The following is a 24388-nucleotide window of genomic DNA, read 5'->3' as shown; positions in this document are numbered from 1 at the left end:
ATCTTGGCAGTCAGTCTTGGCCAAATGGAACCTCGATAATGAGTATGCCTGCCACCATGTTACTCTGCAGTTGAACATTTGGCCACTGTTATGTGCAAATGTCCCATAAATCGAGATAGTCAAATACTGCACTATCTTGCCAAGTGGAGATCCACAATTAGGTGCCTTTCAAACTATAATCAGGTGCTGATAATGCTGTCTCACACAAGTATGCAGATCCTCCATGTCCTTCAGAGTGATCACTCAATATCCAACGCTGTTCACACCACTGAGTTACAGCATCACCCCCCACTCTCTCTCTCTCTCTCTCTCTCTCTCTCTCTCTCTCTCAGTGGAACCTTGCTTAACGAGCACCTCCCATAATGTGCAATTCACTTGTTGAGCCTTGTTGAGCCAAACAAATTGTAAAAAACATGACTAGCTTAAGGAGCAATGTTTCTCATAACAAGTGGTGATGATTTAGTGTGATGTCACCAGTTGCTTGCATGTGGCAGGGGAAATGTTCAACAATATCAACAGTATGAACACCTTTCGTTGTTGGCAGCAGCATATGAGCAATGTCTTTAGTACGTACTGCAGTTTAGTACTCTTTCTACTGCCATTATAATGCATGTAGTGCAGCTTGTGATCACACACTTTTTATAAACTTGTGTTCACACAGTGTTTTTTGTGTGAAAATTTTAATAACTTTCTTAGAAATGTCGCCAAAGATGATCATAAGAGAGAGAAAATTACCTTCAAAATCAAAAGTTAATTCATTGAAAAATGAGAAGGTGGTGTGAGCACTGCATGATCTATCATGCATGTACAATCAGTCTATATCAACTATTTGCACCATCCTCAAGAACAAGGAGAAGATTAAAGAGACGGAAGCTTCAACGGGAGTGACAAGGGTATCTGCACACCAATACCACAACTGGACATCCACTGCATTGCGACATGTGGTCCTTTCAGATAAATCAAGTTTTATGCCCCATCAGACAGATGGCTGTTGGCGTGTACAGCACGAAACATGTGAAAGCCAACACTTTGCAACATCTGTCAGGAGGGTTATGATCAGGAGAATGTTTCTGTGGCCTACGGGATTCTCTCAGTCATCTTGTCATTCTGGAACATTCAATGGATCAACACAAGAAAGAATTCATGCCCAGGGGAAGTGTCCACCCCTACACGCAATTTGTTTTTCCTCGGCACAGTAGCATCTACCGACAGGACAGTGCAGTGTGTCACACAGCTCGCAGTATATGTGTGCAGTTCGAAGAGCACCAGGATGAGTTTACTGCTCTCCCTTGGCCACCAAACACTCTGGATCTAAACCCAAATGAGAATCTGTGAGACCACCTACATTGATCTGTTTGTGCCACAGATCCTCAGCCAAGCTGGCCTCAGCACTGGAGTCGGCATAGCTCCACGTTGCTGTCGGTACTTTCCAGAACGTCGTTGACACTCTTCCTGCCAGTCTTGCAGCTGTCTGTCCTATGAAAGGCTGTTAGTCAGGACTTTGACAAGTGCTCATAGTAATGTGACTGGGGAGTGTATTTATAATGTGACTTTTCTTTTTTAAAAAGATATGACAATATTTTTTTAGTGCACTTTATACATTTTGGATGGCAAATGCGCGTTCAGTATGAGAAGTTACATAACAGATCTGTGAGCCTCTCTGCCTCCCCCCTCTCCCATGCCCCATCCCCCTCCCACCTCCCCCTTCCTCAGCCTGCAGTGTGTGTAATGTGCAATTGTTTTCTTCTTGTTCTTTTCAGTCTGCCCTGAAGGCTATTATGGTGATCATTGCATGGAACTGTGTGAATGCAAGAATGAGAACTTCACTTGTCATCCAGTCGACGGTTGTGTGTGCCGGCATGCATTCACAGGTAAGCGTCCATCTGTTAACTTCTGATAATTTCCTTCCTAACAATAGTCCATCTCATTTTGTGTATATATAGTTCCTGGATTTCATATATGTTTCTATCTTTTCTTTGTTCTCATTTGTCTTTTGAGTACTGCTCCTTATTTTTAATTTTTTCTCTGTTCATATCTGTCAAAACATGGTACTTTTTTCTCAGAAGGTTTTCCATTATTTCTTATTCTTGGATATTTTTTATTTACAGATTTTATTTGGTTTCTGTGATTCATGTTGTTGAATATTGTTTTTTACAAAATTTGTGGAATAATCACTATGCCTGACATGTCCTCGCATCCAAAAAGGATCAACATCCAAGTTTGTGTCCAGTCCAATGCATAGGCTTTGGTAAATTTTTCTTATTACTACCCATTTTCTATCTAGCTTTCGTCTATATTTCATTGATCATGTTTTACATGAAAATCCATTCAATGCCCAAAGTTTGTACATCTATTGTTACATTTATTATCTGAGGCACAAAACACTCCTTTTGTTGTATTGATTCTTCCTCCTCCTGTTGATATTTCTTGTAAACTTCTAATAAGACATTCCAGCTTTCTTACTATCTCTGTTTTCCTTATTCATATTAGAACATATTTAGCTGTATTTTTAAAAATATGTAAACTAAAATTTTGTTGCTATGCTTTATAATTGTTCTTTTTAGATTTTCTGGCAGTACTGTTGTTAATCACCTGCAGAAGCTGACCGTTTGACTTCATGCCATTCAGTATCTGATCTATTTCTATGATTTCAAGCTCTGAAGTCTAAATCCATCCTTATAATTTTTTTCTGACATGAATGTATCTTCCAAGTTTCACAAATTTATTATGCCAAGATCACATGGTTATCACAAACATTCATGTTAGCAGTTTTAGGATATTATTGCCATCTTCTGATGTGGTAGTTAATCCACAAACAGTTTTGCCAAGATGAATCAATCCAAGATATATGCATACTGAGCACTCTGAAAATGGTTGAAAATATATCCATGAAATGTTCGTCGTCACATGGTAAAAAAGAGGCTGAAATTAAAATATTGGCATGGGTCCATTCTCACACATATGTGCGCTTTTTGTATAGGACTTATGGAAGTGAGGGGCACAGGAAATTGGGATTGTCTACTTGCTGGAGTTGACAGTAAACAAATGGAAACACAAGGCCAATACTACATCTACATGTAAATCCATACTCTGTAATCTGGTGGATGGTACCTATACCCTTACTAGTCATGTCATGTCCTGTCCTGTTCCACTCACAAAAAGAGTGAGGGAAAAGCAACTGTCTCTGTGCCTCCATATGAGCCCTAATTCTTCTATTTTACCTTTTTGGTCCTTATGCACAATGTTTGTTGAACGCAACAGAATCATTCTGCAGTCAGCTTCAAATGCTGGAATGTCTCATTCCTTCCAGGGATTCCTATTTGAATTCCCAAAGCATGTCTGTAACATTTGCATGTTGTCAGAAACAAATCTAGGTACCTGCCTCTGAATTGCTCTGATGTCTTCATTTAATCTGACCTGGTATCTATCCCAAATACTTCAGCAGTACTCAAGAATAGGTCACACTAGCTTCCTATATGTGGTCACCTCTACAGATGAACCACACTTTCCTAGAAATCTGCTAAAAATCGAAGCTGACCATTTATCTTCCTGCCACCATGCTTACAAGTTCATCCCATATCATATTGCTTTGCAACATTATGCCCAGATATTTAAATGTCATGAGTGTGTCAAGCAGAACACTGTTAATGCTGTATCCAAACATTACAGATTTGTTTGTTCTACTCATCTGCATTAACTTAAATTTTTCTACATTAACAGCCAGCTGCCATTCAGCACACCAACTAGAAATTTTAGCTAGGTCATCTTGTATCAACAGTCACTTACCTTCCTGTGCACCACATCAGAATCATGTAACAACCACAGATTGCTGCCTCCCTGTCTGCCAGATCATTTATGTATATAGAAAACAGGAAAAGTCCTGGTGCACTCCTGATGATGCCCTTCCTTCTGATTAACATGTGCTATCGAGGATAACATACTAGATTCTATAACTTAAAAAGTCTTCGAGCCATTTGCACATCTGTGAACCATCTCCATATGCTCGTATCTTAACAGCCTGCAGTGGGGCACCATGTCATATGTTTTCTAGAACTCTAGAAATATGAAATCTGCCTATTGCCTTTCATCCATACCTTGCTGTATATGATGTGAGAAAAGGGCAAGCTTAGTTTTGCACAAGTGAGGCTTTCTAAACCCATGCTGATTCATGGACATCAGCTTCTCAGTCTCTGTTCTGTTATCCTAAGTTCTCCACAGATAAGTAGCATGTCTACCTTCTCTCCATTGGTGTATGTTGCTGTCACACAAACGTTTTAACAGAAGATGGCTAACTGAATAAACAGTGTGCATTTGTCTTGTGTTTCCATTCATTTGTCAGCACCAGCAATTGTAAGAGTTAGGTTATCCTGGGCTCTGGCCCTGTGTGCTAGATCAGGAAGGATAAAGTCTGTTTTATGTTTCAGTTTTAGTAATACAATGCTTCTGTGTGTGATTAGGACTCACTCTCAGAGCGTTCCGTACAAACTTTATATGCATATAGACAGTTCCATCAGTCCCATGAATTAGATCTCAACTATTTTTGCCTGTTATTGACATTGATGCTAGTAAGATATCAGATCCATGAATTCCAGGACTTTCAAGAAAGGTCTAATTTAAATTTGAAGTTGGGTAGTGAATGAGAAAATAAATATTTATTAGTCTGACATAATTACAAATTAACAATCTTTTTCTTTACTTGTACTGTGAAACTTTGCTTCTTGCCAAATTTTGTGACTCCAGAGCAAACTGTAGATTTGAACATGTCAGTTAGGGAGTATCAAAATATGAGACATAAATAGCAATAGCCATAGCTTTTGATTGCATGGACTTAGATCTTGACATTCTTTTGCCACAAAGGGACTGAAGACCTCATATGTAACATAAATATCAACTTGATATAGCGACTCACTCCAGAAAAAAAGGATTTTTGCTAATTGGACAAACAGATGGGCAACAAAGTGATCCTACGAGGGTTCCATTTTTACAGACTGAGGTACAGAACCCTGAAAACATTCTGCTATTCATATTTTTGTGGCAAAGCAAACAAAGTTATGAGAAAGGGAATTATGCTGGTTAATGTCCCCCTGTTAGCTAAACATTGTTTGCTTGATTAATATTTTATTTTGCTTCTGGACAAAAGATTGTTTAGGATGTTCAGGATAAACAGGACGTCCTATAGAATCTGATCAAGTGAAATGTGTTCACACCAGCACTGGCACTTCACAAGCTCTGCACACTGTTGGATAGTGGTGGCCTATTTCACAGACAACAGCATCCTTTCCCCTTTCTTGTCAGAGCCACTAGAAAAGTGTATCAGTAGCATTATCTTGGTAACCTGACACACACATTCACATTTTCCAGAGAACGTGACAAACTGTTGTGAATATGATAAGTGTGACAACTGGACAGAACTGTATGGTAAATCAATTGCTGCTTTACCCATCAGGTCCCGACTGTGACATCCCACTGAGCCAGCAGCAGGAGCAGGAGATAGTCAGCTACAGGGGCATCATGGCCGGCATCGTCACATTGCTCATTCTGGTCGCCGTCACAGTTGGGCTGCTCTTCTACTTCCAGCGGCGTGTCCACAACCTGAAGACTGAGATTGCACAAGTGCAGTACAATGCGGACCCACAGAGAGCGCCAGGTGAGGGAGGCAGTACTTTGTGTCCATGTGGGCCACAGTCTCAGTTATATTTTGCTAAACTAAAGTCTGAAAACCTTCTGAGAATTTTTAACAACATTTTCCCTTGCATTTTTCTTCTGATAAATCATTCATGATCCTATGAACTTACATATGTCACTATTTATGAACAGAGGTTGCAGGGAGGCATACTAACCAATCCCTCTTTCCTAGCTGTAGGAACTAATAGCATTGCTTGACCAAATTAGTGGGGCAAAGGAGGCACAAGTTGCTACTGGACATGGAATCATCAGCATCTGTGATGAATTCAGACATTGTGGAAGCTACAAAGCTGAGCACACCACATTGCAAGTTGAGTGGAATAGGGGGGCATAATTTATACTTGCCGGGACCAGCACTTCCGGATTTTTAGGAAGGATAGAGGAATTTCTGGGCTTGTGTGGAAGGGTTACTTTCATGTGGGCAATGACTACAGCATGATGCTAGGACTGGATTTCCTGATTAAGAAGAATCACTCCGAAACCAAAGTCAAATGACGCTTATTGGAGGTTAACGGGGTGTCGTTCAATTCGGGGGAAACAGCCAAAAGGTTTCGTTTGGAGCCAGGTGTAGACATTTAAGCTGTGAGTGCGTCCACGGGGACAGAGTGTAACAAGTTATGGGGAAGCTACTCATGGTAGACATCACAAACAATTTCCCTGTCAATACCTTATGTGTAGTGCTGCCACAAAAGGAAAATTAGGAGGGTTATGTTTCATGTGCTGGAATGTGATATGGAGACAGGGGCTCTATGGCACTCTGGTAGTAATGGTTGGGGTAGATAGTTTTGGAACAGTAGATGTAATGTTATCTAAAGCAGTCACAGCATGCCAAACCACATGAGAGCTGGGTGTGTGGGCTGAGGTATGGTCTGTCTTGGCTCTTCCTGGAAACACTTGGTCATTTCACTCAGAATTGCAGTGTGGCAATTTTTGGGTGCAAAAAATCTTTTCAGTTGGGCAGAACCATGGTGTGGTGTCACCAGTGGTTACCCTCCTTTATTATTGTATGATGTGAATATTATTAACATGCAAGTGCCTGGTAGCAAAAAAAGAGGCAGTCTAACGAGATGTCTTCGCAAGCCTATAAAATTGAATGGAAATGACAGAAGAGAGGGAAGAGAGCTCTCAGTATCTATTATGCAGTTGCATAATTGACAGTACTAGAAATTTACTGTGAAACAAAACCAGAATACTGTACAGAAAGGATTCAAAGATTTAGTTGACAATGAAAGAACAAAAAATTACTATGATTGGCAGATGACAGTTATTGATCTGTGCATCAAGGAGCACTTAGTGCTAAATTTGCTGGCATGGATCACCTGAAGACATTGGTGGTACAAGTAGTAAAATTTCTGAAGCTGCAAACATTGTTCCTTTGTCAGTTGGAACAGTTTTCAATGGAAATGAGTGAAAGCGGTGGAGAAGTTGTATATTACTGCATAATACATTGGTTAAGTCAAGGGGATTGCCTGGAATATTTTTTTAATTTAAAACATGCTATTATTGAATTTATAAAGGAAGAAGGAGAAAATTAGAACATCAAGAATGGATGGCAAACCTTTCAATTAAGTGGACGTGATTGCCCATAGTAAGACTGGCCACGTGAGACAACTTACTTCTGATGTGATGGGGGTGCGTTAAAAAGAAAATCACATTGTAGAAGGGACAAATTCTGACAAATAGTCCAGATCCCTCAGGTCACTGGTATTAGAGAATTTATGATGTTTGAAGAATCCATTTTGGTCTTGAAAGAATTGAAAGGATAATTTTCTAAAAGTTTTGAGGATAATGTCAGTCTAACATCTGTTTTTGAGCCAGTTTGACATTTTAGTTGAAAATGCTCTTGTGCAAGTCCAAATTCACTGGTTGATCTGCAGTGTAATTTCCATTTTAAAGACAAAACCTTATACGTTAAAAATTTCTATTACATCTACATTGTTTTCCTCACACAGAGTTTCCATATCTCCATAATGATGTGCTTTTTTGTGAGAGGTATTTTTTGTGCATGTGTGCCTTTTTTTCAATTATGGAACTAAGTAAGTCATGATTACATGGTGATCTGTGTGCAAAAATCTGTGAAATTGTTTGTGTCTGACTGTGTGCCAACATTTGCACCAGGCAAAAATTAAATTTTGTATTCAGAATGCCAAAAACACGTACATAGTGCTGAAAATTTGTATTGTTTGTGATATTTGTTGTTGAGAAATGTGAAATATAAAATGGTGTCATTGTCATGTAACGTGACATGTTTGCAGTTTCCCTATCTTGCCCTCCTCCCTCTCAGACAGCATACCGTGATTGTGCCGGAAATGTGCATCTAGGCTGAGTGCTATGGTACTTGTCCCAGGACATTGCTCATGGGCCAAATTTGTGGCTGCCCCTGATCTAAAGAATTAGTGATGGCTAATTCAGAGGTTTTATGGGAAGAGAATTTGGACAGTTTTACTGCATTGCATGGAAAATTAGCTAATTTAGAGCGGGTGGTTATAAAAAACATAGAAGTGTTACTGGTAGAATACAAAGACTTGTTTACCTGCCTCAGGCTTCATCAGTGACTCTAGTATCACAACACAAAATCTAAATTGACCTCCAACTGCTGATGAGGGAATTTATTAGCCAACAGTTATTGAAGAAAAGTGTCCATGGTGTATACTAGTAGTGATTGTACTAAACAAGAGGATTTTTGCAACAAAAGCCTGTTGGTATATTGTGATTACAGATACCTGAGTAAATGAACAATTACACGTTACATTATAAAAACAGAATATAACTAAAGACAATGCAGGTACTTTGCAATTATGGCTTTATGGAGTGGATCCATCTACTCTGTGGTGGTATACCTGAATAAAAAAAAAACTTTCAGGGTTTCTGTTCAAAATTACATATGTATGATATCTGTACAATGTTTGGTTCTTGTGCAATAAATAATTGAAAGTGTTCTCGAACTTTATGTACACCCTGTTTTAAGCTGCTGTGTGGTGTTTACCTCATGTGATAGACCTTGAAATTATTGTTTCACTTTCCATTTCCTCAAGCATATTTGAAGATAAATTCATACAATTTCAAAATTGATCATTCTAACAAAATACCATAACTAAAACAACTTCATAGATATTCCAATAACAGTATGCTAGGATAGTTTCTTGTTCTGTTACGTGTCTGTCAGCAGTATTAAGATTTTTGCCTCATGACGGTAAATTGTTGCCAGCCATTTTGTGTCTCATATTTTTAAAAACTTGTGAATAAAACATGTTTGATATTATACTAAAGATATATTTTATACCTTTTCTTCTCAAACAGAAAATTATGAATCAGGCAAAGAATGGTGCTCACATACTATAGTAATAGAATGCATGCAATTTTTCACTTTTTTTGTGTTTTGTGTCTGGTACTGGCATCATAAAACAAAATAGTCAACATGATTTGTTGGCATTCCTCTGATGTCATTTTCCCATTGCTATGCTTGTCTCCCTGGATCTGATGTTCTGGGTGAGTGCACTACATTATTCCTGAACAAATTGATCCTCCAACCATTTTTTTCTCTTTTATTAAATAATACAATGAGTTGTGCCATTGTTGGTTTGTGACCTTGTCTGTTCCCATGTTACAAGGCAAAGTGCAGTACCAGTGTCATACAAGTAAAATAGTCATTTATCTGCAGACAGACACAACATCGACAATCCGCTGTATTCGTACCAGATGAGTCCATCCACAGTGAAAGATGGAGCTGGATCTCTCCTGAACAATGTGCACCAGATTCACAATGACTTTGGCTACAAGTACAACAAAACCAAGATCCAGCCGCAAAAACAGGGATGTGAGGGATGCACCATTGACAATGAAGATTCGGGCAGCTGCACAGGTAACAACCTCTCTGTTTCTAGGTTCTTTCAATATGATTCTGTCGTTTATTTTCTTCTTAGTAATTTTCTACTGGGTCACTATCATAGAATTTAGTATTGTGCTAAAAGACAGACATTTACAGTTTATTAAATAAGTGTTAATAATACATTCTATTGCTGCTGGAATTAATGGGAGTTACCGTGCCCACACTTTCGGTGGGTTGTCATATTACCACGGACCATCTCATCTCACCACACCACACAGAAGCTTAGTGCCACCACACACATGCGTGCACACACACTATTATGAATACAATCAAGATTTGTCATTTCATATCATTAATATCAAATTATTTATTAGTCACATAAATCTGATTATAGTTAAAAACATAACACTTAATGGGATCGCGTTGTGTATGTCACAATACTTGGCAGAATCTTCAAATGAGCTGTTAGTACACAGCCTTTTCATGATAACTTATTGATTGTCAGAGAAACAACTCTCAACCACTTTTTGAAGATATTTTGTTTCAAATAACTCGGCAATACACTGAAAGATATTATACTGTACATTTATATTCTTTTGGCAAAATTGTTTCATTTCTTTATCCATAATTTCTAATTGTTGGATCACAAACATGCATTGTTGCATTTACAGCAGTTTTACTTACTTTTTGTAACATATGTTTTTATTTAATAGTAGTTTGTATGCAGGATGAATCACCTAAAACTTGCACCACAAATATTGTGGAAGTGGAAAGTACTATTGCTGTTTGATTGTCACAGAATGGATTGGTAGTCACAGACTTATTTTGTCACTTCAAAGTATAACACTGTATAGTGTCATGAACACACTAAAAGTAGAGTAAATAATAATATCAGTGGGGTTTGTTGAGGGATTATAGTGCAAGTCGTTTACGAGATATTGTATTTTGAAAAGTTCTAAATCTATCTAAATTAGCTGTCAAAGTTGACTGGTAAATTGTTAAAACCAATCCTCCTCTTACAAGATATGATACAATGGTAATTATAGTGGTTCCATGCAATTGTATTCATAACACTGACTGCATCATAACATTGATTTGTACTAATGAATGTTTGGTTACATTATAATGGCTTTACATGAATGTTCATTCTTACAGCTGTTGTAACGCTTTATGTGCAACAGTTCTAGTTTTAACTCTCCAAATAGTTCAGCAGTGTTCATGGAACAGACCTTCACTCAGTCATCATAAGATTCCATCAGCCATAGTCAACAGCTGCAGTAGGTCTGATTCACAATTGTTGTTAATCAGCATTTTCAATACAGTAATAATTTTGTCAATACATTTATGCAACAGAGGAATGGTGAATTTTCTTTAGACAACCTACTCACCAATGTTGTAAACTGAAATGTGTCTACAGTTTAATATCAAATCTATTTCCTTTTTCTCTAATTTTTCTTAATTACATTACTTTATTTTATTCTTTTCTGAATGAAGAAGCACTCTTAACGTTAGACTGTCAGTTTGTTTTTCTTTTGGTGGACCAATACATCTTTCAAGTATCACATGGTGTATCCAAATGAATAGGCAACTTGATTCTAAACTTGCATACTAATTTTATGTATGTGGTAGGAATTTTAATATTTATACATTTACTTTTATTTGATATAATGACATGAGAAGCTCTGACTGACAGGTTCACTTACAGCCTTATGTTTGTTGTAATGTTACACAAGTTTTGTCAATTTATTTGACTGGTGATACAAGGGGGGTGAAACTTAAGAAGGGACTTTGGGTAACATCACCTTGGTTCGCTGCCAAACCATGTGGAGCACACATCATTTTCTTGCTAAGTAATTTAAAGTCGTCCACACTGTTTTTGTTTCATAGTAAACAGATGATGGTTTCATTGCATTGTTTTACTGATTTTTACTTCTTGTGTCTATTGCACTCTTTGAATTGTATTGTAAATGTGTTACTCCTACTCTGATTTTTGCTCACACCTGTAGTATTGGTTGGGATGAATGATTCCACATTTGGTAACAGCAGATGGAGGCAGTGGCCGTGAGTATGCGGGTTTTGCTTGTGTGAATATGTATGTGCTTTATATCTCCGAACATGGTCATAAGCTTAAATCGACATAAAAGTTTTCTGGGTATGGTACCGCGTCATGATGTAAAAAACTACTTATCCTGGAGAAAAACCAACGTTTCAGCGGCCTTCCTATGGGTCTAATGGTGCGTTCTAGCTATGCAGTGTCCTTTATATTTTGTTGTTAGTGTTCACTGTGCATGCCATTACGTCAAGGTAGTTAGTTTCATTGGTCATTTAAGGAAGATGGAACTTTATTTTAATAGGGTGATGCAGTGGAGGGAGAATGTAACCTCTGTTGTCTATCGGCTCTTGTGTTATGTGCCACGATTGGTGGTCACTGTCGAATGAGAAGTTGGCTGCTGGATGTCGGCCGCGCGGCGGCAGTTACTTGCCAGTAGTGCTCGTGCCTCATGTTGACAGTGTGGTCTGTTGGGCTCTGATTGCTGGCAGCCAAGGAGGGGCAAGCCTGAGTCCATCCTCCCTGTTCATGTTGTTAGGGTGTTTTAAGTATTTCGATAGCCTCTTTGATTTTGCGTTTCATCATAATTGGCTGCTAGGCCAACACACAGGCTTCACTGAATTTTATTTCTTTTCTGCAGTCTTGGTGATATTCTGCCACTGCGGATTTGTTGTGTTGTTCTAGACGAATATAATGCTCGTGTTCCCGAAGTCGGGTTGCTATTTGCCTACCAGTCTCCCTCATGTATGCCTCTCCACATTCGCATTCCACCTTGTAAACGCCTGCAGTGTGTAATGCATCCACCTTGTCCTTAGTGGAGCCTAGCATGTCCTGGATCCTGCGACCACTATAGAAGACGGGCTGCACCCCAACGCAGTGAAGGTGTTTGCCTATTCGGTCAGTAACATTTTTCACATAAGGTAAGCGCACTGTTGGCTGCAGTTTGTCTATTTCTTGCTTATCTTTGTTACTTGTGTTCATTGACAAGGCTGTGTGGATCTGCTCAAGACTGTAGCCATTGGCTACAAATGTTGTGCGTAGCCTTTTAAGCTCAGGTGTGATGTTTTGAGCATCATTTAGGCACTGCGCACGCATTGCTAAAGAACGGATGACAAGAGTTCTTCTGTGCTGGGTGGTGGTAGGATTGGGCATGCAGATACCTGTCTGTATAACTAGGCTTGCGATATACTCTGTGCCCCAGTGTGCCCTCCATTCTCCTGTATACTTTGACGTCTAGCAATGGAATTGCACCATTCTTTTCTACTTTGAGCATGAACTGTATCTTTCCATGCTTATTGTTCAAATATTCGTGAAACTTGTGTTGCTCCGTTTCACCATGAGGCCATATAGCGAACATGTCATCCAGGTATCTGAACCAGCAACGTGTGTGTGTAAAGGAGCAGAACTGAGGGCTGTTGCTTCAAAGGCTTCCATGAATACGTTGGCTGCCAGGGGAGACCCCATTGCTACCCTGTCTGTCTGCTCGCAGTATTTTCCTTTCCAAGGCTACGGAAAAGAAATAAAATCAGCGAAACCTGTGTGTTGGCCAAGCAGCCAGTTATGACAAAACGCAAAATCAGAGAGACCATCAAAATACTTAAACAGCCTAATAACATGAATAGGGAGGACAGACTCAGGCTTGCCCCATCTTAGCTGCCAGCAATCAGAACCCAACTGACCGCACTGTCAACACGAGGCACGAGCACTACTGGCAATTAAGTGCCGCCGTGTGGCTAACGTCCAGCAGTTGATAAAACACACACACGTCTGCAGTCTCGGAGAGCTGAGTGTAGTTTCTGCTCTCTGAGACTTCAGACGTGTGTGCAAGTTGAGTAGCAGCCCATCATTTTCATAATGTGTTTTTGTTTCATATAAAACACAAGCTACTTTCATCACATGATTTTCTGCAGGCTCATATTTGTTCCTGCTTACAAATCCAGGTGTGAACTGCTAGGTTTTATCACATTGTAAGTAGATTGCTTGTATTCTACCTTATTTTTGTGATTCTTCAGTTTCTCCTGGTGTATTTGTTGCTTGAACAGTCCACGGATATACTGCCGGTTCATCGTATCCAATGGGCACAATATTTCAGCGATCAGATATGTCGCCATCGTCATGTGCGCTGACGAACTGAGCTCCTGAGGGCGGGTGGCCGATTTAAATCCCCTCCCCCCCTGGGCTGCTCTCTTTGCCAACCACATCCGCGCGCCGGCGGTCACGAAGACGTGGGCATCGGAATCTGTCATAGCGTCGATGTGCTTGCTACGTTCACCCTGGTCGCCAATTTGTACTTCTTAATTACATTCAGTGCCGGGTCCCAAGCCTTGCTGAGATTGTAGCTGCAATCTCGGTTGATAATATCTTCCCTGGTGCGAATTTCGATAGCCTCCCTTATATCGCTGTCCCAATATTTAGAGGTCTGAGCCAGGATCTTAGTACACTCATAATCCATCTCGTGTTTCTCGGACAAACAGTGCTCTGCTACCGCCGACTTATTGGGATATTTCAGTTGAGTGTACCTTTGATGTTCTTGGCAACGATCTTCGATGGTGCACTGTCTGTCCAATATAAGTCTTCCCACACTCACAGGGAATTTGGTATATGCCGGCCTTCCTCAAACCGAGGTCATCTTTTGCACTTCCCAGTAATGCCCGTGTTTTATTGGGTGGGCAGAAGACAGTTTTAACTCGGTGTTTCTTTAATATATGGCCGATTTTCCCTGATAGTGCGCCATTGTACGGAATAAAGGCAGTGGCTACCTCTTCTTCCATCTCCACAGGTTGTGCTGTGGTGGTGGGACGGAGAGCGCATCTGATTTGCCATTCTGAGTACCCGTTTTTTCGGAATGTGGTTTTGAGGTGTTCCAGTTCCTGGGGCAGATTCTCTGCGTCTGAGATGCTGCGTGCCCTGTGTACTAGTGTTTTTAGTACTCCATTCCTCTGAGAAGGGTGGTGGCAGCTGTCTTTATGCAGGTACAGGTCAGTGTGCGTTTTCTTCCTGTACACACCGTGGCTCAGGGTACCATCAGCTCTTCTCTTGACCATGACGTCCAGGAATGGTAACCTTCCTTCTGCTTTGGTCTCCATAGTGAATTTGATGTTTGGATGTATGGAGTTTAGGTGTGTAAGGAAATCCAGGAACTTGTCCCTATCATGGGGCCAGATGACGAACGTGTCAGTGACATAACAGAAGAAACAAGTAGGTTTCCAATTCGATGATGCTCGAAGTGCTCCATTTACAAATTCGCGACCACTGGTAGAGTGCGCTGCCCATTGCAACTCCATCCGTTTGCTCATAGTATTCCCCTTTAAACAGAAAATACGTTGAGGTCAAGACATGCCTAAAGCGTTTGGTGGTCTTCTCGTCAAATTTCTGCCCAATAAGCTCGACTGACTCTCATAGAGGCACCCTGGTGAATAGTGAAACCACGTCGAAGTCCACTAGGGTATCAGTGTCTTTCAGTCTGAAGTTGTCGAGACATTCCACGGAATTTCGGATATGGTGAGGGCATTTACCTACATAGGGGCTAAGTAATTCAGCCAGATATTTTTCCAGCAAGTAAGTAGGTGCCCTAATGTTGCTGACAATGGGGTGCATAGGTACCCCCTCTCTGTGGACCTTAGGGAGTACATAAAGTCTTGGTGGTACAGGTCCTTGAGGTGACAATTTCTTTTTCTTGGCGTCCCCCTCTGGTAGATCCACGTCCTTGAGTAGAGCCTTGGTCTTGTTCTCCACCTTCTTCATGGGGTCAGCGTTGATCTTTCTGCAGGAGTCGTCTTCTAGAAGGTGCTGCATCTTCTCAATGTAGTCCTTGCGGGAACGAACAACAGTGGCATTGCCTTTGTCAGCAGGTAAGATAACAATCTCAGAGCACTGTCTTGGGTCCCGAATGGCCGCCCTCTCTCTACTGGTAATGTTAGTCTTTGTAGGTTTAGTTCTGGTCAGAGCCCGGCAGGTTTCCTGATGCACTTCTTCTGCTGCTTCAGGTGGTAATCGTGCTGCAACCTGTTCCACCGGCGTGAACCTAGGGGTGGGAGCAAAGTTGAGTCCCTTCTCCAGAACCGAAACCGCCTCATGAGACAGCTCCATGTCAGTGAGATTGATGATCATCTTGCATGGTGCCTCCAGCGATGGTTTATCCGAGAGACATGAGAATTTTGAAATCTGACATCCAGTGGCCTTTTTATGAGCAGAATCGGCTGTCGTCCAGGTAACACCATCCACCCAGTCCCAGGTCCACGAATTAAACTGATTGGTCGGTTTAAGATGAAGTTTAAATAGTTACTGGGAGTTGTATTCAAGGCTGCGGCGAGTAAAGTGCACCATCTCACGTACCAAGGCAAGGCTGGCCCATCTCTTAACTCTCTTGGCTGACACAGAATCAATGTGATGCGTGACCACAGCAAAGTTCAGCACAATCTACTTGGTATGACATCACTTCAGGAATGCAAGAGCACTCAGCAAACGGCATCTTCGGTGGCGCAGCTTGTCGAGTTTCTTCATGCTGCAATACATCTCCTCCCTGTAAAGGTATATGATGTGATTCTTCAGTTTCTCCCGGCGTATTTGTTGCTCGAACAGTCCACGGGTATACTGTACATGAGATGGATTATGAGCATACCAAGATCCTGGCTCGGACCTCTAAATATTGGGACAGCGTTATAAGGGAGGCTATCGAAATTCGCACCAGGGAAGACCTTATAAACCGAGATTCCAGCTACAATCTCACCAAGGCTTGGGACCCGGCATTGAATGTAATTAAGAATATTCTCAGCAAGAAGTTCGAACTGGCAACCAGGGCGGACGTAGCAAGCACATTGACGCTACGACAGATTCTGGCGCGCGGGCGCGGGCGGCGAAGAGAGCGGCCCACGGGGGGAGGGGATTTAAATTGGCCACCCGCCCTCAGGAGCTCAGTTCATCAGTGCACCTGATGATGGCAACATGTCTGATCGCCGAAATATTGTGCCTGTTGGACACTATGAACCGGCAGTATAGCTGTGGACTGTTCGAGCTACCTTATTTTTGTTTGTGTCCATTTTCCATACTTTCTTGCATTTAATGGAAAAAACTGAAATTTTCATTGGATTGGGAGGATTATTCTAGTACATCAATTTTTGCTCAAATTTAGTGTTTGTAGTACCTATCCTTAATGTGTGAAAAAATATGTGTAGCTGCTGTTGCATTTTTTAGTATGTGCAAGCAAGAGTTCTCTAGTCATTGAGACTACAAAGCATAGTCAGCAGCAAGTAGCAACAGTATTCAAAACAGAATTGCAAGTCATTCAGTGACAAGATGTAAAAAAGCCTGCTAGTGTAGAGTTCTCCAGTGAATATGAGAAAGTACAGAAAAATGGTGTGAACATAAGTAAAGTAGAATATGAGCAATGTACATAAAATGCATTTAAATCGAGTAGTTCACACGCAGGTTTGTAAGCAGGAAAAATATATGTGAACCCACAGAAAAGCATGCGGCAAAACAAATAGGGGATCATTTACCCCAAAAAATGTTATGGAACAGTGCGGTACATACAAAATGTTGTAATCAGGAATGCAATGTGATGAAACCATCTTTTATGTCATGTCATGTCAGATGATTGTTGGATTTTGACATCTGCTTAGGTGCAGTCATCCCCACATGATAATGACCACACGATCAAATCTGCAATATTGGGATTTATAAATAAACAAATTTACAGTCAAAAGGTGACCATAATGTCATTTACAAACTCTTACATGAGTGTAAGTCTCAACTATGAGAAGTTAATCTTTGTTTTTTGATTGAGATTTCATGAATATATTACCTTGTCAGTCACAAAAATGTTTCCAAGCATGCATTAGTCACTAAAATACAAAGCCCTCCAATAAAGTATAAACGAAAAATATTATCATCTAATACTCATATTCTGTTTGCAAAGTTTGTATGATTACCGACTCAGTTTGTGCCCTTCTACAACATGTTCTTCATTTATAATGTGACACTCTGGTGACATTCAATGTCAAGGCCATCTTCCTTATTTATAGTGTTTCTGTTAACTGTGTTGGTAAAACCCTGAGGATAGTCTTGCAAAATTGAAATTGTATGGTTCCAATAAAGAATAGAAACATAAAACTGTGTTGTATCATGATTTTTCAAAGAATTACTTACATATCATCACATCACATATTCTTTACTCTGTATTATCACGTATTTCTTATTGTTGCTGGGAATGTCTGATTTTGAACTCAAGTAAAACGCTAGGTGATTACAACTGAAGTGTAGCTACTCAGGGAGGTCCAGTGTGGGCTGTGATTACCGTATGGCAGTGAAACTTGGCAGATACACTAATGGGATAATGCAGAACCAATTTACATTGGCGAAAAAATTAATTTCAATTTTTGCCACCAGGTGTAAATCTGATGCCATACAGCATTTTGTCGACATCTCCAATGCTCATATTGAACAATTTGTGTAAGAAAAGAAGTGCTTAATAATAAAATGATGATTATGCCCTTCTGTCTTGTTTCAACTTTTCTGCTCATGTCCTGTCCCTAATCCACTTCATGTTGAAACATTTCTATACATCTTTCTTGCATTCACAGTGACAGATTTGTGCTAAGTGACCAAAATTGGAACTAATTTTTTTCCAGAGTAAATCAGTTCTGCATTTACACATTAGAATATCTACCAAGTTTTGCTGCCACATAATAAGTATAGTGCACACTGGACCTCTGTGAGTAGCTGCATTTGAATAATAATCACCAGGACTAGAGTGTTAAATTTTTCTTTAAAATCATTTATTTGCAAGATACTACCCATGAATCTGTTGGATTGGGCCTAATTACTAGTATGTCTCAACCTTACACTAACTAAATCATTATGAGACAACATGCATCGTAATGGTGTTTCACTCTTGTAACAGGCCTGTGTTGGCTGCAAATTGGATATAATATTCTGAAGTGTGGAATTATGACATGGTTTTTCAAAATATAGACTGTAAATATGCTTCATTGAGTTTTCACAGTTGTATGATACACTGTTACATGAAGTAATGAATATGGATAATAATATGTTTCAGGTGCCAACACACTATCATATGACTATCCAGTGTTGACGAAGAACAATGATGCAGTTACAAGTAACCCCAATGTGAATGTTTACCACAGTATTGAAGATCTGCATGTTTATGATGAAATTAAACAGAAAGGAGGTCAAGGTAAGAAGATACATTTATCTCTTAATGCCATACTTGCTTACTTAGAGCAAATCACTTATTTTTAATTGCCAATTGTCACGGTTTATTGAAGAATTTCTTCTCTCAATCTCCCACATGTAATTAGGCTACACACATTCTCATATTAATGTGCCAAATCAGCATTTTTGTAGCAGGAATGTGAATTAGGAGGTATTTGACATAACTTGTTGTCAAGTTGCAAGAATGTCGTATTTTTTAGTCAAGTGCTGTTCCTGTCAGGAAACAACTGGAAAAGTTCTGGATGTTCTTTCTGTGAACAAGCTGTTTATAGCATATATTAGGCATGGAATTACTGAAAAACAATGCATCATGAATTTTTTTGAAGTTACAATTAAGACAAGTTTAGGATTCTGTATATTTATAAGGGTTGTTCACTCAATGAATATTATGCAGTCTTCAAAATTAATGGTCATATGAGGAACCGAAGCTTTTGACACTGCTGACTAGAACACAGATTTAAAATTCTGAAGCTAACGGTGATAAGATACAGGGAGCAAAAGGTAGTGTACAACTTGTGCAGAAAGCAGGTTGCCATTACAAGAGTCAAAGGACATGAAAGGGAAGCAGTAGCTGAAAAGGAAGAGAGACAGGGTTGCAGCCTATCCCAAATGTTATTCAGTCTGTGCACTGAGCAGGCAGTAAAGGAGACCAAAAACAAATTTGGAAAGGGACTTACAGGCCAGCGAAAAAGAGATTAAAAATTGTATTATGACTGTGAAGACCAAGGATGAAGGGCAGCTGAATGGTATTGGTAATATCTTGTAAGGAGTTTATAATATATGCATCAATTAACGTTGTTCTAAAATGTAGTAGGTTAGGAAACGAGACACAAAAAGTAGTAAATGAGCAATAAAGTAGCTGACAATGGCAGAAGTAGAGAGTATATAAAGGGTGTCCTATAAGGAATGCAGTTTTTAAATTGAGCACCTCTTTCAGTTTGTTAGGCTGCCGTACGTGAAATTTAAGCGACTGTTATCTGACGATATTGCGATTACTGATTGTCATTGAGTTGGCATTTGTGTGTATTGTTATCATCTAAAATGGTGTGATACATGATGGATCAACAATCCAGATTTTGAAAGTGGATTTCAAGTACATTGAATGCCATGCAGAGACCATTTGAAGACTGTGTGTAACTTTTGGTAGCTGAAATGTGCTTACTGTGTCAATGGTGCAGAGACTGGTAAGGAAATTTGAAGATACAGGATTGACAGAAAACATAAAATCACCTGGATGCCCTCATTCTTAGCAATCGGTAGGGAATGTCTCAGTCATCAGCGAGAGTGTCGCTACAGGTGCAGTAAAGTGAATTCACCGCCATTCTCAACAGTGAGCCCTTCTAAGATGCAATTTGCATTGAATTTTAACAAAACTTTTATTATCCAAACAACACGTGAGCTGAGTCCAATGCACCATTTGAAGTGACAAGAATTCGATAGTGATTTTCATAAAAAAAATAATCTTCTGTGACTAGGCTCATTCCAGCTTAAGCAAGATTGGAAAAGCAGTGACGTGACTGGTGAGTGTTATTGTCTGATGATAACACAGTTTTATGGCTGCAATTGCAAGGGCAAGAATTGAATGTGAATGTGAAATGATGCCATTCCTTTTACAGTTACTTGATGCACAATGTGCTCTTCGTGATGTAAAACAACTGCCCTGGCCAACCAGATCCCTCACCATTTGAACATATATGGAACATGATGAACTGGGAACATACTTTTGCCAAATTGCAACAATAGGCTCAAGATGCTTTGCGGCAGTGTATCACAGGATGCCATTTGCCACCTTTATGATCATCTGTGTATGTGAATACAGAATTGCATTACCATCAGAATGTGGTATGCATTGTAGTGATGTGATGGGACACCCTTCACTGTGACATGTGTTTCATTTGACCTGAATTTGTTGTACAATGATGTCACATCATGTTCAATAAAATGACCATTTCTTGGAGGGTGTCACATTTTCCTTTTTCAGCAGAGTACATGGTATGAATTTCATTGTTACCTGTCTAGTTTAGTAAATAAATCACCTTCCATGATAAGGATCTCTATATTTGCTTAATTTCTGTTTATTTTTGTTACTAAGTATACACTACTGGTCAAAAATATTCAATCACCTATGAAAAAATCTGTACACTTTATTTTACAAAATAAAAATTCTCTCTCTCTCTGTCATTAAGTTCAATACAATATGGTTTAGATTTTAGCCTCTTACCTTTCTTGCTGCACAGACTATTGGCATTCTAGAGACAAAATTTTGTAACATTTTTGCAGAGATTACAATCCAACACATCTATAAATTATTCCATAGATGACCTCAGTTCTCTGATCTTCCTGTCAAGTTCATACCACCGAGCAAGGTGGCGCAGTGGTTAGCACACTGCACTCACATGCGTGAGGATGACAGTTCAGTCCCGCGTTCGGCCATCTCGATTTAGGGTTTCCGTGATTTCCCAAAATCGCTTCAGGCAAATGCCGCAATGGTTCCTGTGAAAGGGCACAGCCGACTTCCGTCCCCATCCTTCCCCAATCTGAGCTCCTGCTCCATCTCTAATAACCTCATTGTCAACGGGATGTTAAACACTAATCTCCTCCCTCCCCCATGTTCATCATGTAAGTGTTCAATGGGATTTAAGTGAGGTGGCTGACTTGACCACATCATATGCTTCAGTTTCATTGACTTACCCTCTGCACAATTTAGAAGTCTGTTTGGGATCATTGTCTTGCTGCAGGACAACATACAACTAATGTGTCTCCTGCCAGATTGAACTGCATTGTTGATCAGTATCTTGTGATATACTTCCTTCTTTAATGTTCCATTAATTCTCACTAGAAAACCGACTCAATCACCCACAAAACATCCCCACACCACAATCGACACTCCACCATTGGCATTACACAATGACTTCATATGTTCTCTACGAAGTCAATGAGTAAAAATTCAACAATGGCTTCCAAATTTCAAACTTGATTCATCTTGGACCATTGCTGCACTCTCCAGTTTTTATGTTGCTGTGCCCATTGCAATCAGTTCAGCATCTTTTGTTTGAGTAATATAGGTTTTTTGGCTGCTATCCATCCATTTAAGTCATGCTCATGTAAGTGGCATTGCTCTACTGAGACAAGGATTGGAGCTGCTTGCATATTGTCTACTTTGTAGTTAATTTCAGGTGCAGCAAGAGTCCTCATGTTTACTCTGTACACATAGGAACTAATCTTTGCTTTATGATGTTGCTCCGGGTCTTTCAGAATGTCAAACACTTGCCTTGGCACCAGTTTGCTTCAACTGGAGCAATGTATACATCACTGTAGGTTTGGCTAAGCCAAATTTATGTTACTATTGTCTTGCTAGGATAGTCTTTGTGATGCAGAGCTACAATTACAGCATTTTTTTCAGTTCCAACCTCCTCTTTCCATCTCATTAGGAGGTGATACAGTATGAACTTGATCAGGTATACAAACTCACTACTAGATGCACACAATGTACTATCAGCTCATTGCTACTAAGACAGCAGAAGAAATGAGGCCTATTTAAATGGAACCTTCTTAGGTAAAGACCATCAGCGTAGTGGAAACTCATCAGCACCCCTGTAGGTGGACATTGATTGGATACATGACAGAGGAGCTTAGTCTTTGCATGTTTATACTTGTTTTACTATCAGAACAGGTTTATGATCGAATATTCAAAACAAAATCCCTGTTTTTAACACAAATCAACAGCTGTGATCGAAAACTTTAGATCGGTAGTGTAACTGTCAAAACATTTTTTCACTTTTGCATATAAAATTCACAGACATGGAGTATGATCACCTGGACCACAAGAGAGCAGCAAGCTCATTGAAACCGAACTACCACAGGATGACCAAAGCTCTTGGACCGCGAAAAGATCAAAATGCTCCTGACAGCCAGCCTTCCAAGTCATCGGCCTGAGTGTGGGCATATCTCAAGGGCTGAAGTAGCATGTAAGCAGTTTTATAGTGACCCCAACATAAACTGCTTCTAAATGTCATAAATGTAATTCTGTGATTGCAATTGCAACTTCTGTAAGATATCTGTTTCATCTGATACGAAAGATTAGAATGTACGCCACTTACTACTAGCAGAGACATTCTGCTAATTTTCAGTGTTCGCTCAGTCAAGATAATTGTAACTGAATTTGTAGAGAATTGACTAAACACAGGGATCATATTGAGTTGCTACAGCTGTCAAACTTAATAAAATGATAATGTAAAGCATACAAGAGGTAAATCACATCCAAGTAAGTTCCTTATCAGTGTGTGAATGTGTATTTCTTGAGTGATGTTTTCAAAGTTTCATTTTGCACTTGTAACTGGGAAAAAAGCCCTAGAATATACCATAATGAGGAATCTCCTCTTTATAACAATCTCTAATTTCATAATAAGTTTCTGCTGCTGAATCATGTCCCATCTTCGTAGTGTCAAAATGTTTCATCTTCAAAATTTGAATTCAGAATATTTTCATGTGCTTTGGGAAGGTGCAAATGTCACAACTGGTGTCCCTAAAAATGTTGGTATTATAATTGCCAATTCAGAGACATGGTTATTCAGTTCAAATGATTGGGAAAAACCCACAATTGGATACAAAGCTGAAATATAAATGAGTGAGAGAACCTACAGTTGCTCATTGGATTACACTCTGTCTGCTATTGCTATATTTCCAGTTCCCCTCATCATATGAGTGGTTAATTTTCTGCATTCAGTTACAGTTATCATGGTACAACTTGTTACATTGAAGCATGAAAATTACCGCAAGACAGTTAAGGTCACAGGGAACATGGGATTAGTATCTCTGACATGAACCGAAATGATGCCAAGCAAGCTACCCTGGGAACTCATTAATACTAAACAGGGTGTACTGCTTGGAGCATCTGACAAATTGTGCAGGGTCAGAAACACAAACATTTTACAGAAAGAGTACAAGATGTGGTGAACATTTTGTCTACAATCTAGTATATTGAACTGTTATGGGTGAAATGGTGTACAACAAAAAGTAGATGTTGATCGTGTGTTTGCTTTATTTGCTAGTTCAGGGAGTGCATTTACAGTAACCAGGAATGAATGTTTATTGCTTTTGGTGAGTTTCCTTGCCTGTATGAGAAGAACTGTTGCTAAAGAAATAATTTATTTTATTTTTCCAAATGCGCTTTAAAGCAAAAAATGATACATATTAATACATATATTGACTGCCTTATAAGGGTAACTAATGATAATGGTTGTTCATACATTCCAGACTACATATGGGGTACAATAACAAGAAAGGGTAGGTGCTGTGTAAAATGGTATTGGCTGCTAAACATTTACATGTAATGCTGTGTAATTCAGGATCAAGAACCTGTGTGAAAAAATGTTTGTGTCTCCTTTTTTTTTATATTTTAAAGTTGAAGTGACTGAACCTCTTGTGGCAATAGCTGAAACAAGCTGGCAATAAATCTAAATGAAATATATATAATTTTTACTGTTCATACAAAAGATAACATGTTTAATAAAGAATGCTGTTTTTATGCTGTATTCTATGTATTTTATTATGTATATTGACACGTTCCACATCTGAGTGACTTGCTCACA

The 24388-nt window shown here is 39.5% G+C and overlaps 1 protein-coding gene across 1 annotated transcript in view; it reads left to right on the top strand.

The window, feature by feature from the left end:
- The window catches only part of LOC124552629 (protein draper-like), a 237919-nt gene extending 215091 nt beyond the window's left edge, over positions 1-22828 (top strand). Inside the window, exons 16-20 of the mRNA XM_047126954.1 lie at positions 1761-1871; positions 5447-5647; positions 9347-9547; positions 18622-18759; positions 22597-22828. Of these exons, the coding sequence (XP_046982910.1) occupies positions 1761-1871; positions 5447-5647; positions 9347-9547; positions 18622-18759; positions 22597-22733 (788 nt within the window). The 3' untranslated portion in view covers positions 22734-22828. The remainder of the gene's footprint in view (positions 1-1760; positions 1872-5446; positions 5648-9346; positions 9548-18621; positions 18760-22596) is intronic.
- The last annotated feature ends 1560 nt before the right edge of the window (positions 22829-24388 follow it).

The sequence above is a fragment of the Schistocerca americana genome, chromosome 10 (genome assembly GCF_021461395.2).
Source record: "Schistocerca americana isolate TAMUIC-IGC-003095 chromosome 10, iqSchAmer2.1, whole genome shotgun sequence".
Taxonomy (NCBI): Eukaryota; Metazoa; Arthropoda; class Insecta; order Orthoptera; family Acrididae; genus Schistocerca; species Schistocerca americana.
The sequence above is the reverse complement of the archived record's forward strand: the minus strand, read 5'-3'. Positions and strand labels throughout refer to the sequence as shown.